At 47.2% G+C, this 16,218-nt stretch overlaps 1 protein-coding gene across 1 annotated transcript in view; it reads left to right on the plus strand.

The window, feature by feature from the left end:
• The window catches only part of ntrk3b (neurotrophic tyrosine kinase, receptor, type 3b), a 266,488-nt gene that overhangs the window by 173,912 nt on the left and 76,358 nt on the right, over positions 1 to 16,218 (plus strand). Inside the window, exon 12 of the mRNA XM_056278574.1 lies at positions 5,489 to 5,677. Coding sequence (XP_056134549.1) covers positions 5,489 to 5,677 — 189 coding nt within the window. The remainder of the gene's footprint in view (positions 1 to 5,488; positions 5,678 to 16,218) is intronic.

Here is a 16,218-nt window from a genome sequence, read left to right on the forward strand (position 1 = left end):
GCTTAACTGTGCATGAGACCACAGGTTTTTCTCCTTTCTTTTCAATGTATGGCTGCAATCCCAGGTCACCTGTTGACAAAGTTTGAGTGTTCTGCTGGATGGGGATAAAGACAGATACATGTGGAGTCCTTGTGTAGAGACCTAAGGGAGGCCATGGCTTTGGCTCAGTTTAACACTGAGAAGCAGCAACTTGTGCAGACAGAACTGTATAACAGGAGGGCAAAGGGTCACCGGGTGGATGTCGGTGACAGAGTCTTGTTGGCCAACAGAGGTGAAAGAGGGACAAAGAAACTAGTAGATAAGGTGGGATGGCGCAAATTACACTGTTATTTCTTAAAATGACACCGTTCATGTTTATCAAATCAGAAGCGCATTAGGTTGTGTGCAAACATCCATTCCATTATCCAAGCCGCTTATCCTACGTAGGGTCGCAGAATGCTGGAGCATCAGTCATTGGGCAGCGCGGTGTACGGTCAATCGTGGGGACCAGGACACATACCCCCATCCGGCTTCCCACCCGCAGACACGGCCAATTGTGTCTGTAGGGACGCCCGACCAAGCCGGAGGCAACACGGGGATTCAAACCGCTGATCCCCGTGTGGGTAGGCAACAGAATAGACCGCCACGCTACCCGCACGACCCCCACAGTGGAAACTCTTGACGTTACTTCCTCTCTCTCTCTCTTTTGCCACTATCTCGTGACGGAGGAGCCGCGTTTATCCGACTCGTTGCCTGAGCTTTTGTCTTCATTGAATTCAGGAGCTGGATGCATCTGGTTCGCTCCCTGCCCGACTTCCTTCCTTTTGAATTCAGAGAGGGGGAAAAAAAAAAAAAACACAATAAAAAGCAGAGATACCCAGGGATGGTTGTGGTGTCGGTTAATTTAAACGCAACACAATGTAGAGAGAGCTAAAAGAGAGGACAAAAACTCCCGTTGCATCTGCTTTGGATACCGTGCATGAAAAATGACATCTAATCGCACACAGTGCCTCCGACGCAGCCAAACTGGTTTAATCTTGCAGATCCATGTACACGTATACTGAATGAGTCAGACCCACAAAAATGGCCAAATACACACAACCACAACTTGCAAAGCAGACTGAGGTCTTAAGCAAGGCTGACGTAAGACGTCCTCACAACAGGGTGCAAATGCATTTTACACACTCCTCTGTTGAAACGGATGAGGGGGGGGGAGATTTTTCCTGCACCGGTGTGACCATGGGATTTTGATGCTCGACAAATACATCAGAGTGGGGAAGATTCTGTAATACTCACGAAATTCAAAATGGAGGACGTGTCAATTGGTGCTGTTTCAGATGCACTCGCAATCCTCTCTCCTTGGCTACAATTGCATGTAGACGTGCCTAGTTAAGTTTATTTTTTCATTCTGAAATTTATTTATTTTTTACTTCACTAAGGGTCACGAGATTCAAATGTTGACATTTTTTTCACTTCATTTAGAATTTTTATCAAAGATAATCTCATTTAAATGTGTAATTGGTATAGTGTTATTAATGTAATTTGCTTTTATGCATATGCACACATGCTATTAATACATTTAGTCCATCAATCTTAGTTGACATGGCGACAGGCATGGGCGCAAGTCCATGAATACAATAATGGGGTGGCATCCAGTGCTTTACCTGTGCCCCCGTCCATAGGGTTGCTTAATCGTGGTGTCACGGAGGGCATCCGACGTAACATTTTACCAAATCATTATGTGGATTGACAAGACCACCGTCGGTGCTGTGCCCTCACAGGGTACCGATGGAAACTCTAAATCTGCTGTGGCGACCCCTGGGAAACAGGGAACGAGCAGAAAGAAGAAGAAGAAGTCTATCAACCGTAGCAATAAAGAGTCCAGCGCCTCTCCAGGAACTTGGTACCAGAGCACATGCTATGTGTGGAGGTGAGCCCAACTGTATCTAGTTGGTACCGCTCCACCTCCCGCCACCAGCTCAGGCTCCTTCCCTGCCAGAGAGGTGACATTCCACATCCCGAGGACCAATCCGCGATGCCGGAAGTCCGCACGCCCCAGTCCCTGCCATTTGCCTGCCGCCCGGCTTGCATTGTACCCTACCCCAACGCCCATCCCCATGTGTGGTGGGTCCATGGGGTGGCTCCATGTTGTTTTTTTGGACTGGGCCCAACCAGGCCTCATGGGCCAAGGCCCGGCCACCAGACGCTCGCCAGCGAGCTCCCTTCTCAGGTCTGGCTCCAGGAGGGGGGCCCCGGTTTCCCTTGTCCGGGTGAGGTGCTGTAGCTCTGTTGGTGTACTGTCATTGGGTTTCTTGGGAGTAATAATAATAATACATAGTTATGGTAATATAACTTAGCAATACATTTATACTTGCAACCTTTTTTGTGCTGCATGCTAACTACCAATTGTTTTCCAAACGTGAATGGCCCTGCCTACTGTGCAACCTCTGAATAATGTCCTCCTGCCAGAGAACGTGAAAGTCGTAACACAGGAGGCCACATGGTGTAATTAAATTAACTTACTTCTCAGTGTTCCCTCTCGCCGCCTTCCTTTGCTGAGCTGATCTATCCGCAGACTCCATATATGAGATCTGCTCACACAGATATGTAGATCCAAAGACTGACAGCCCTGCAGATGCCGTCTTCTTCAGACAGTCTGCGTTTTCTTTTTTTGTTTCAAGTTACGCGTGCAGCTTGCAAAACTCTGGAAGTCAGTCAATTCAAATTCAAAGTGATCAGTGTCCATCAATTCAAAAATCAACAACTCCATGCCTCTTGTGTTCAACCTGTCTGGAAATATGACAAAAAAACCAACAACATTTGGCCCATATCGCCGGAAATTCTGGGATCTCCCGGAAAATTCTGACTCTGGTTCTCTCATGTAAATGGGGAACTGAACCATGCTGATTCAGTGACGAGTTTAAGTCTTTCCCAAATATTTGAAGTAGCAAAATATTGTTGTTGTTTTTTTATGTTATCTGCATAAACTGCAAGTTTGGACATAAATGCGTTCCAGGTCTCACGCAGCTCGATGTCCATTTGTCTCCTACCTCCCCGCATGCATGAAAAGACTGAGCTCGTTCAGGTGTGGTATCTCTTAAAAACATCCGTTTTTGGAGCCACTTGATGTCCTCCAGCTCTGTGTAGTGTTTGTCTCTCTCAACAAGCCAAGGTACTGATTGCATCGATGCAGTTAACAAATCTCTCGGGCATTTTCCCACAATTCAGTCGTCTGACATTGCAGTGAACTGTTTTTTTGTTTTGTTTTTTTGGAACTGCCTGAGTCAATGCAGAGCCAGCTCACAGAAAATTAACAATGTTGACTGCTGTTGGTATCGCACAATGAGCTCTCGTGTCAGGTCTTCAAATGCCAACACACATTTAATGTTCAGCAAACAACACCCTCGCAGCACAAGGCACACACACACAGCTCCATCCTTCTGTTGTGCAAATCCAAACAGCGCTCTCCAGTCTTGCTGAAAAGGGTGAATATCTTCTTTAGCTTGTGAGGTTCCCGTCTTAAATTACTAGCGGCTAACTTGAATGTTAGCATGCAGTAGTGACTGCTAGCATAAGCTAACGGCAAAACCAGCATGGCTACTAAGTCAGAACCTTTCTCTGCTAAATACTTATAGTGATTGTTTTTTATTATTATTATTATTATTATTCCTCCTGGCGGCACGGTGGCACACTGGTTAGCGCAGTCGCCTCACAGCGAGAAGATCCTGGGTTCAAGCCCCGGGGTAGTCCAACCTTGGGGGTCGTCCCGGGTCGTTCCTCTATGTGGAGTTTGCATGTTCTCCCCGTGTCTGCGTGGGTTTCCTCTGGGTGCTCCGGTTTCCTCCCACAGTCCAAAGACGTGTAGGTCAGGTGACTCGGCCGTACTATAAATTGTCCCTAGGTATGAATGTGTGGGCCCTGTGATGGACTGGCGGCCTATCAAGGGTGTCTCCCCCGCCTGCTGCCCAATGACTGCTGGGATAGACTCCAGCATCCCCACAACCGTAAGCTGGATAAGCGGTTTGGATAATGGCTGGGTGGATGGATTATTCCTCTCATCTACTAGTGTGCCAACATTGGCAGGCGTGGCAAAGGTTGCAGACCCCTGTTCCTTACCGGTGGTCCATTTTAAGGACAATTTCTAACTATACATTGAGCAACCAAGAGCTCATTTTGAGCTCGTCCCTCGGGAACGGAGGTTGTCCCACGCAAAACGGACCCAAACCACAACAGTGAGGGCATCATTGTTACAGTAATATAAAGTATCTTGATGTTATGAAATTGAATCAGTCAACAAAGTAAAGGTGATACGATACAGCCAGTTGAATGAATCTAGCCAGTTGATCAGCTGAACAGTTGGAACACAAGGCTTTGGTGTTTTCACAAACCATCTCAGTTCAAACACAGCAGAGATTACAAAGTTGCTTTCAAAAGTACAACTTGACCGTGATGGTATACATGTTGTGTGCACAGTGGCATGTCTTATTGAGAACAGTTGCATGATTGGGGCATGACGTTTAGCTGGTCACTAATCTGAGGATTGGTTGAACTTATTTCATATGTCCACAATTAGTTTATCTAACCGGCAGTACAAGCTTGGGATGTGACAGGAAATGCAAGCAAACAAAAACCCGGGAGCTGAAATGAGACTATGACTGATTACAACAGGCTAAAAACCTATTGCTGGTGGTGTAGCAGTCTATTCCTGTGCCTACCAACATGGCGATCGCTGGTTTGAATCCCTGTGTTACCTCCGGCTTGGTCGGGCATCCCTACAGACACAATTGGCCGTGTCCACGGGTGGGAGGCAAGATCTGGGTGTGTGTCCTGGTCACTGCACTAGCGCCTCCTCTGGTTGCTTGGGGGGGCCTTTTCGAGAGGGGGAGGGGGAACTGGGGGGAATAGCATGATCTTCCCACGCGCTACGTCCCCCTGGTGAAACTCCTCACTGTCAGGTGAAAAGAAGTGGCTGGCGACTCCACATGTATCGGAGGAGGCATGTGGTAGTCTGCAGCCCTCCGCGGATTGGCAGAGGAGGTGGAGCAGCGACCGGGACGGCTCGGAAGAGTGGGGTAATTGGCCGGATACAACTGGGGCGAAAAAAAGAGGGGGGGACATATTGCTAAAAACTGAGCAAACATGCAGAAGCAGCCATTGATTTTTAAGATAGCGAGCAAACATGTTGTGCCTTACGAAGTAAAAGTTAATGATTGCTATTTTTTTTTTTGATAATTTGCAGATGTGATGCCGAATATAACTTTGCTAATATTATTAGCAAATGTATTAAATGTATTGTTTTCATTGTTCAAATTTATGAAATATAAATATTAAAACAACTTGTTTTTAGTCACCCAGATATTTCATCTTGGTTGCCACATGGAAATTCCAGTCATCCAGGATGACCGGACGACTGTTAAAGTCCAGCCCTGCTTACATTTACCAGTCACTACGGAAACAGACCGAATTAGCTCAGCTGTGGAATAACCGGTGTGTCGGTGTGTCGTTACAGGGCCCGTAGCTGTGATCAGTGGAGAGGAAGACTCCGCCAGCCCACTCCATCACGTTAACCACGGGATTATCACTCCCTGCACCCTCGATGCTGGTCCTGATGCGGTTGTCATAGGGATGACTCGCATACCAGTGGTGGAGAACCCGCAGTACTTCCGACATGGACACAACTGCAACAAGCCCACCACCTGTAAGTAAACACAAGACAAGTGAAACGATGCTGTAACCACAATGCCAGGGGTGGCGTATTCTCTGGTAGTGTCCCTGAGTAGGCACAACCTATGTTTCCATCACATTTCAAATACATTTCAAACAAATAATTAAATGATATGAAAAAATATGCAAATTAAGGTGCATTTTCATCAGCTCTTATTTAAGCGAATAAAACCCTAAACATAGGGTTACGTGTCCCATATCGTATAACCGTACTTCCAGAAAGATGGACGAGTTAAGATTCAGAAAAAAATTGGTCATGTGGTTTGATTATTCATCAGATGTGTTTCCAGTTTATCACATTTCTTTTTTATTGAATTAAAAGTTTATCAAGCAAGCATGTAATTATTTTATGCTCATTTTGGGTATTTTATTCAATTGCTGCTATTTCCAATAAGTTTTTTTTTTTAACTCAAAACCAAGAAGAAATTTCATAAAAAAGGTTGCATGGTAATACGATGACTGAAACCTTATGTGACGGCTCATATTGTGTGATGTGGAATAATATCGTGGCACTAAGACGACCAACATTATGGGTTCAGATTCCACTGCAGCCGCCCAGAGTCTGTGTGTTACTGATTCTATCATGTTACTGTCATTTATTTTAAGGTGCGTCGATGGAAGAGATTCAATTTAATGTACAATAGTTATGATAAAATACTAACAAAATGATACATATGGCCTGAGCTTTGGCATTCAACCAAAAAAATTTTTTTAGACTGACACCCCTTACATCAAGGCCTTGGACATCGATCCCAAGGACATAGACACAGTGATGATGCTGGTGATGGTGGGAGCACTGGGGAACCAAAAAGCATAAAAAAACTGTGATGAGGGCAAGGAGGAATTGTTTGATTGGTGGGTTCAAATAGACAGACAAGGAGACCATGTTTGCTATTTGAAGGTTTATGCTGCAGCATAAACCATACAGCATAAATATAAACCATCCAACATCAACATAAACCATCCAACATCAACATAATTATCCAACATAAACATAAACCATCCAACATCAACATAATTATCCAACATAAACATAAACCATCCAACATCAACATAATTATCCAACATAAACATAAGCCATCCAACATAAACATAAGCCATCCAACATAAACATAAACCATCCAACATCAACATAATTATCCAACATAAACATAAACCATCCAACATCAACATAATTATCCAACATAAACATAAACCATCCAACATAAACAGGTACAACAGTGCAATCAAGAATATATCTATCTATCTATCTATCTATCTATCTATCTATCTATCTATCTATCTATCTATCTATCTATCTATCTATCTATCTATCTATCTATCTATCGATCGATCTATTATCCATCCAGACATCTCATCCAACCATTCATCCATCCATCCATCATCCATCTATCTGTCTGTCTATCTATCTATCTATCTATCTATCTATCTATCTATCTATCTATCTATCTATCTATCTATCTATCTATCTATCTATCTATCTATCTATCTATCTATCCATCCATCTCATCTGTCCATCATTCCATCTATCTATCTATCTATCTATCTATCTATCTATCTATCTATCTATCTATCTATCTATCTATCTATCTATCTATCTATCTATCTATCTATCTATCTATCTATCTACTATCCATCCATCCATCCATCTATCTATTATCCGTCCATCCATCCATCATCTATCTGGCTATCATCTATCTATCCCATCCATCCATCTATCTATCTATCTATCTATCTATCTATCTATCTATCTATCTATCTATCTATCTATCTATCTATCTATCTATCTATCTATCTATCTATCTATCTATCTACTATCCATCCATCCATCCATCTATCTATTATCCGTCCATCCATCCATCATCTATCTGGCTATCATCTATCTATCCCATCCATCCATCTATCTATCTATCTATCTATCTATCTATCTATCTATCTATCTATCTATCTATCTATCTATCTATCTATCTATCTATCTATCTATCTATCTATCTATCTATCTATCTATCTATCTACTATCCATCCATCCATCCATCTATCTATTATCCGTCCATCCATCCATCATCTATCTGGCTATCATCTATCTATCTATCTATCTATCTATCTATCTATCTATCTATCTATCTATCTATCTATCTATCTATCTATCTATCTATCTATCTATCTATCTATCTATCTATCTATCTATCTATCTATCTATCTATCTATCTATCTATCTATCTACTATCCATCCATCCATCCATCTATCTATTATCCGTCCATCCATCCATCATCTATCTGGCTATCATCTATCTATCCCATCCATCCATCCATCCATCTATCTATCTATCTATCTATCTATCTATCTATCTATCTATCTATCTATCTATCTATCTATCTATCTATCTATCTATCTATCTATCTATCTATCTATCTATCTATCTATCTATCTATCTATCTATCTATCTATCTATCTATCTATCTATCTATCTATCTATCTATCTATCTATCTATTGATCCATCTATGTTTGTAGTATTTCCACCAAAGGTAAGGCTGTCTCAGTGTAGATGAAAGTCAGAAGCGTGTCAGAGCTCCGTTAGAGCCTTGTATTACCGTAAAGCTGGTTGATGTGTGTCTCTATGGTGATCATATACAGTAAGGACACGGTAAAGCTGCCTTTTGTTTTGTTTTTTGTTTTTTTCGCAGTGAGACATATGGTTGCTTGTGGGTAATGTGTGATTAACTGTCATCTGCGGTTTCAGCGTGTTCTCATGGTGATCGCATCTGGTGGCAAAACTCCAACCTCTTTGTAGTGAACGTGTTAAGACAAAACCCCCGGTGCTGCGAACGCCAGCTCCAGGCGCTCAGACAGACTCCATCCCTTCCCCCCTCTGGGACTCGTGTTCCAGGTTGGGGAAAGACAAGACCACTTTAAGGCCTAATTACTCACAATTACATCAACCGCTCAAGAGGAGCGGGAGAAAACAACCGTGCCAGCCGCCAGCTGCTGCGCTGCACTTGCCGCTTCCTTCCGGGCCGGCACCGGATCTGAGCCGAGAACCCCCCCCCCCAAAACGCCGGTTGATCCGATGTTTCCTGGCTACCAAGCTGCCATTCAACCCTGATCTGCATTGTTTACATCTTGGCCCACTCTCAAAGTGGCCGTCCGCTGGGCCGCAGAGGCTGACGGCTGAGCGGGAGCCAATGGGATGGAAAGAAATCCCATTTAGAGGTGATAAATAAATGACGGGCCCTATGTATTATGAATTACATGAATTGTTAATGGCTGGCCCGTGACTGATTTATAACCCGTCATGCCTAGCACAGGAGATCTGATTGTGAGCTAATGAATAAATGACGGCGGGCACAAATGAAACTTTCTGCCCATTATCATGCACCTGGAATGGGAAATAAGGTGTGGAGCATGGGAAATAAGGTGTGGAGCATGGGAAATAAGGTGTGGAGCATGGGAAATAGGGTCTGGAGCATGTGCAGGAATCTGAGTTCCTCAGTAGGGATTACACATTCATGCAGGCTTTACAAAATGTTTAAAGTCCCTGCAGAACGGAGCATGTTTTTGTTGTTTTTTTTGCCATCTGTGCCTTCAGTCTACGTATGTTGTATTTATAAGCCGGGATACCCTGGCACGGATGGGGAAATCATCTCACAATGCATTTCCTACGACTTCATCACAAGGTCATAAAGACCACCGCCCTTCGCCGCCGGCTAGGAAAGAGAATGGCTCCGACACATTTCCCTTCCATGGTTCATCCACTACATATGAATGCGGAGTTAAGAGCGTTTTTCTTCACCCGCAAGACTCGCACACTGGTGTCGGTGTGTCGGTGTGTGTCTTAGTATGCGTATGGGTATGCACTCTGCATGTCTGTATGTGATTTTGGTAACACTTTCTGTGAAGCTTGCATCTATAACGCCCTATTAGCATCTATAACGCCCTATAAGCATCTGTAATGCCCTATAAGCATCTATAATGCCCTATAAGCATCTGTTGCATATATAATGCCCTATTAGCATGCTTAATGCCCTATAAGCACCTGTAATGCCCTATAAGCATCTATAATGCCCTTTAAGCATCTGTTGCATCTATAACGCCCTATTAGCATCTATAACGCCCTATAAGTGTAGCTATAAGTCATTGTAAGATTCATTATAACCATGTATACGCCCTCACAACACCTCATAACCACCTTTATGATACATTATGTCAGTTTAAAACGGGTTTATGCATTATGAATATGTCATCATTAGCCTGTTTATCTCTCAAATGTCATAATGCTTCACAGCCAACTTGTTTTGCTGAAGTTTTGTAGAGATGCATAATGACACTTCAGTACTATTTCAGTCTTCAGCCATAGCCTTTAGTCAATGTAATACACATTATAGGAAAGTATGGGCGGTATAGATGCTTATAGGGCATTATAGATGCTCATAGGGTGTTATATATGCAAGCTTCGTAGAAAGTGTTACCGTGATTTTTTTTTTTTGGGGGGGGTGGCGGTCGGGCAGGAAGACAGAAGAGACGGAGTGGAAGCTGGAGTTGCTTCCGCCCCAGCCCTCCTCCTCATTTTCCTTTCTGTTTGATAAATGACTTCACTTAGTGTGCCAGAGGGCAGGCCTTGGGGCCCCCGGGGCCCCGACTGCCGTGCCGAGCTGTGTCCCACCGCCTCCAGCCCCGTGGCCTGGCCACTCACTCACCCTGATTGCTGTTCAGCCTTCCCAACACAATGCCATGTGTCAAGCCGCAATGCTTTTTTTCCCTCTCCCCACCCCACCCCACCCCACCCCCGGGGGTAAAATATGGTTTAATTATTGATGCTTTGGCCACCGATCAATAATGTATTCCTTCATTTGCTTGAAAGCTTCTTATCCGGGAAGAATATGTTGCTGCCAGTGACGGTGGCACTCACTTCACAGTGCTGGGACAGCACACACACACACACACACACACACACACACACACACACACACACACACACACACACGTTTGTGCAGGCATGAAATGCACACTCATACATAATCCCACTCACAAAAACCCACATTGATAACTACCCTGACAAAAATGCACATTCGCTGTCACTGTCTTCCCCAAACATATACATAAAATCACACACACACACACACACACACACTTTCCCCCCCTTTTCTCCCCAATTGTATCCGGCCAATTACCCCGCTCTTCCGAGCCATCCCGGTCGCCGCTCCACCCCTTCCGCCGATCCGGGGAGGGCCGCAGACTACCACCTGCCTCCTTCGATACATGTGGAGTCGCCAGCCGCTCCTTTTCACCTGACAGTGAGGAGTTTCGCCGGGGTCCTCAGTTCCCCCTCCCCCCCGAACAGGCACCCCAACCGACCAGCAATCCCCGTGTTGGTAAGCAACGGAATAGACTGCTACGCTACCCGGACGCCCCCCCCCCCCCACACACACACACACACACAATTTCTCTCGCTCCTTATCCATTTACCTGTGTTTATCAGAGGTCAGTGCATCGACAATGGGCCGCGTCCTGTACGTCGCTCAAACGCCTCCTGTGTCGGTCCTGTGAGGCCCGGCGGGTGCAGGGGATCTGCACAGGGCATCAACACACCGGCTCAAATGGGCCGGATCTCTTTGTGGAGCGTGGCCCATCTGCAATTCCAATCACCTGGGGGTGCCCCGCGCTATATACAGTACAGAATTCTGCATTTGAAAACCGCTAGTGTCCACAGGCCCGTGTGTGTGTGTGTGTGTGTGTGTGTGTGTGTGTGTGTGTGTGTGTGTGTGTGTGTGTGTGTGTGTGTGTGTGTGTGTGTGTGTGTGTGTGTGTGTGTTTTAAGGCAGTTTGCCACAGTCAGGCTGCTGCTGCTTAGCTCCTGCCGCCGATTCCAGGGTGCCCTCCAGAAATGCATTATTCACGACTCTCTGATCTTCGAGTCAATCCCGACTGGGAAAAAACACACACACACTTTCGCAGTGGCTCAACATTTCTCCCCACAAAAGCAGCCGGGCGAGGGGAGCAGATTAAGCGCGCGGCGTCTCGGCTGACGCTTCCCGACACCTGACAGCGGCGTAAGTTGGGCTGTCGCTCCCAACGCTGGTATAAACACTAGATATTATTAAGATGAAATAGATAAATAAAATAAGACCCCGGTCCTCACGCGGGGGGGTGGGAGGGGAGGGGGGGTTCGCTGATGTGCACGCACGCAGGGATAAACGGGCGAGGCCTCGCCCGGCCGGCACGTCCAGTCGGATCAGCTCTTCCCGGATCCGGGCGGGAGGAGGCCGATCCCTGGAAATTAAAAGCCGCGCTGGAAGATAAAGGCAAGCGCGGCAGAGGACGCTTCTTTAGCCTAATGACAGATCCGTATCGAGCCGGCCTCGCCGCCTCGCGGCGAGCGGGTTGGTTTTTATCGCTCGGCCTTGCTATTTTAATTACAGTTTTGTCACTTCCCGCCGGCCAGAATTATACAATAGCTTTTTGATGTTGGAGTACAGAGCGTGGCCCTCTCATTACACTGGCACTTAATATCCACGAGGATAACGCAGAGGGCCGCTTCCCGGCTCGGGCCCCTATACTTTTCAAATAACGGCGGCGTAAGTGTGCAGGGGGTGGTGGTTTGAGGATGGAGATGTTTCCTGCAGACTCTCATTCTGGTGATTTGAGAGTGTCTGAAAACCAAAAAAAAAGTACTTAGAGGGCATTTGCTGAAAGACATTTGTCATAAAAGTTTCTGGCGGGCTGTGAGTCTATGAGCCGGACTGCAGCGCAACAGAATGGGCTCATGATTCAGTCACATCTACTACTACTACTACTACTACTACTACTACTACTACTACTACTACTAAGGTCTATATGTGTAGTACTGAACAGTGGACTTCCCTATGGTTATATGGTAAATCCACCAGCTTTATCAACTCTCTCCCTCCTCTACTACTACTACTACTACTACTACTACTACTACTACTACTACTACTACTAAGGTCTATATGTGTAGGTCTATATGTGTAGTACATGAACAGTGGACTTCCCTATGGTTATATGGTAAATCCACCAGCTTTATCAACTCTCTCCCTCCTCTACTACTACTACTACTACTACTACTACACTTCCAGCTGCTCCAGTTAGGGGGCGCCACAGCGGATCATCCATTTCCATCTCTTCCTGTCCTCTGCATCTTCCTCTGTCGCACCAGCCACCTGCATGTCCTCCCTCGCCACATCCATAAACCTCCTCTTTGGCCTTCCTCTTCTCCTCTTCCCTGGCAGCTCCATATTCGGCATCCATCCATTATCCGAACCGCTTATCCTGCTCTCGGGGTCGCGGAGATGCTGCAGCCTATCCCAGCAGTCATTGGGCGGCAGGCGGGAGACACCCTGGACAGGCCGCCAGGCCATCACAGGGCCCACACACACACACACACCCATTCATACCTAGGGATAACTTAGTACGGCCAGTTCACCTGACCTACATGTCTTTGGACTGTGGGAGGAAACCCACGCAGACACGGGGCGAACATGCAAACTCCACACAGAGGACGACCCGGGATGACCCACCAAGGTTGGACTACCCTGGGGCTCGAACCCAGGATCTTCTCGCTGATAGGCGACCGCGCTAACCACGGCGCCACCGTGCCGCCCATATTCAGCATCCTTCTCCCAATATACCCAGCATCTCTCCCCCACACATGTCCAAGCCATCTCAATCTTGCCTCTCTTGCTTTGTCTCCAGTCCGTCCAACCTGAGCGGTCCCTCTAATATACTCGTCCCTAATCCTGTCCTCCTTCATCACTCCCAGTGAAAATCTTAACATCTTCAACTCTGCCACCTCCAGCTCCATCTCCTGTCTTTTTGTCATTGCCACCGTCTCCAGACCATATAACATAGCTGGTCCCTTCCCTTTAACTTTAAGATGCCTTGAAGAACCACCTCCTAGTTGATTTCAAAAGAAATGTCCAAATGTCTGTCATGTTATTGCTTATGATGATGGGATGTTTTGTAGGAGGGAGGAACATGCATCTGTCATCTGTCTTTCTTGAGTAAAGCCAAAATCTGACTTTGGTGTGGACACAATGTACTAACAGTATCAGTATTATAACACAACGTTAACACAATCTGAATTTAAGGAGCATTTTAGAATTACATATAGTGGGCGTCCGGGTGGCGTGGCGGTCTGTTCCGTTGCCTACCAACACGGGGATCGCCGGTTCGAATCCCCGTGTTGCCTCCGGCTTGGCCGGGCGTCCCTACAGACACAATTGGTCGTTTCTGCGGGTGGGAAGCCGGATGTGGGTATGTGTCCTGGTCGCTGCACTAGCGCCTCCTCTGCTCGGTCAGGACACCTGTTTGGGCGGGGGCTGGGGAGAATAGCGTGATCCTCCCACGCGCTACGTCCCCCTGGTGAAACTCCTCACTGTCAGGTGAAAAGAAGCGGCTGGCGACTCCACATGTATCGGAGGAGGCAGGTGGTAGTCTGCAGCCCTCCCCGGATCAGCAGAGGGGGATACAATTGGGGAGGGAAAAGGGGGGGGGGGTCCTAAAATAAAAAAAGGAAGAAAAATGACATATACAGGTATCCATGGTTTGCATGACAGTGTTGTTTATGGGGGGGGGGCACTAATAGAATACAACAGTAAAACACACAGGTAGATGAGATTAAATGGCTGATGTGAGGGTGTGATAAATCCCTCCTCGGGTCTTGTGACGCCCCCTCTCCTCCAGACGAAGAAAGAGGGAAAAACAACGCAAGTCAAGACAAGGGGAGATAACCGGGGACCCCGTGGTGTGCAAAACGTCAAGTGGGGGACATCGAGTGGGTTGAACTCGCAGGTAGACGACAAAGCCCCTCCGAGCAGATCTGCCTTCTCGATCGCCGCTGCTTCCTCCGCCGCAGGCCGGGCCCCGCTGGCTGGCTGAGTAACTCACACCACCGTGTCCCTTCCCCCTCCCACCGCCAGGCTCTGGGGAGAGTGTGTGTGTGTGTGTGTAGCGTGCATCGGGCCCCGGCCCGGGGTGAGCCGGGATAAATGAATGATGCCGAGCCCCGGGATAAGGACTTAATCTCAGGGCTTTCCAGCACACCGCTCTGGTTAAAAAGGCTGCGGGGGGGGGGGGGGGGGAGGGGGCGGAGGGAGGGGGGGGGGGTTCCTCCAGCAAAGGAAACTCAAGGTTAAAGTAATGTGTCCTCGCCGCTGTCGACGGGTGAGCGGCCGTAATGGTTTAGCTCTCCCAACCTCGCTTGGGGGAGGACACAGAGAGCCGGCGGTCACAGCGCGACAGAATGAGGGAGCTGGGCTGGACTAGCCGGATCCGTGGAGACGCACACAAATGGAGACGGCAGGGCGATGGTCGCCCGGCGGAGAGACATCGCTCTCGGATGTGCGGCGCGCGGGGGGGGGGTATGGTCCCTGCAGAAGTCACCCTGGATTGATTAGTCCTGCGTTTATCCTGCAGTAGCCGGATATGGCGTTCTCGTGCTTTAAAGCCACACTGGCGTTTTTGTTTTAAATCAATAAAATGCTCTCGAGCTTGTACAGGAATACTCGAACCTACGTACTGGCGAGTCAACACAACGAGGCGTTTCAGTGCCGTACGCTCAGGTGGTCTGATGGCGACTTCACTCCGAGGGTGTCCGAGCACGCCGCAGTACCGTCACCCCTGCTGTTTGGACATTCAGAGCACTCGGTGTGTTCTCGCTTGGAAATTTGAAGCGATGCCTTGCTCGTCTCATCGTCAGCCGCTTCTCCGGGGTCGGGTCGCGGTGGAAGCGAGCGAAGTAGGGCACTCCAGATGGCCCTCTCCCCAGCAACGCCCACCTGGGGGGATCCCAAGGCGTTCCTCCGTAGGGTGTCAGGGCTCAGATCAAATCAAATCAAATCCATTTTATTTGTGTAGCCCAATATCACAAATTACACATGTGCCTCAGTGGGCTTAACAGCAACACAACATCCTGTCCTTAGACCCTCTCATCGGATAAGGAACAACTCCCTAAAAAAACCCTCTAACAAGGAGAAAAAATAGGAAGAAACCTCGGGGAAAGCAACAGAGGAGGAATCTCTCTCCCAAGACGGACAGCATGTGATGGATGTTGTGTTCACGCAATTTACACAATACAACATTGAAAGAGGAGAACATAATTATAATGGACATACAATTTATGAAGAACATGATGCACAGGATGCCAAGCAGTGTCCACATGCCAACGGAGCAGTCCAGGACCCGAGCCACGCGACCAGCATCATCAGATAGGGTGAGGAGCTCGGCCATCCGGAGGGAGCTCGGAGTAGAGCCGCTGCTCCTTCGTGTTGAAAGGAGCCAGTTGAGGTGGTTCGGGCATCCTTCGGAGGTTTTCCCACCCACGTCCAACTGGGAGGAGACCCCGGGGGTAGACCCAGAACTCGCTGGAGGAGTGCAATGCGTTTCTGTGGCTGAAAATGGCTGAAGACAAAGTTATGTCAAATCGGGGAGTCTGGCGGCTTATTGGGTAATCTCAGATGCACTTATGGACGCACCCTTGGTCTTGTTGCGTACGATAAGG

This window comes from Lampris incognitus, chromosome 4 (assembly GCF_029633865.1).
Source record: "Lampris incognitus isolate fLamInc1 chromosome 4, fLamInc1.hap2, whole genome shotgun sequence".
Classification (NCBI taxonomy): domain Eukaryota; kingdom Metazoa; phylum Chordata; class Actinopteri; order Lampriformes; family Lampridae; genus Lampris; species Lampris incognitus.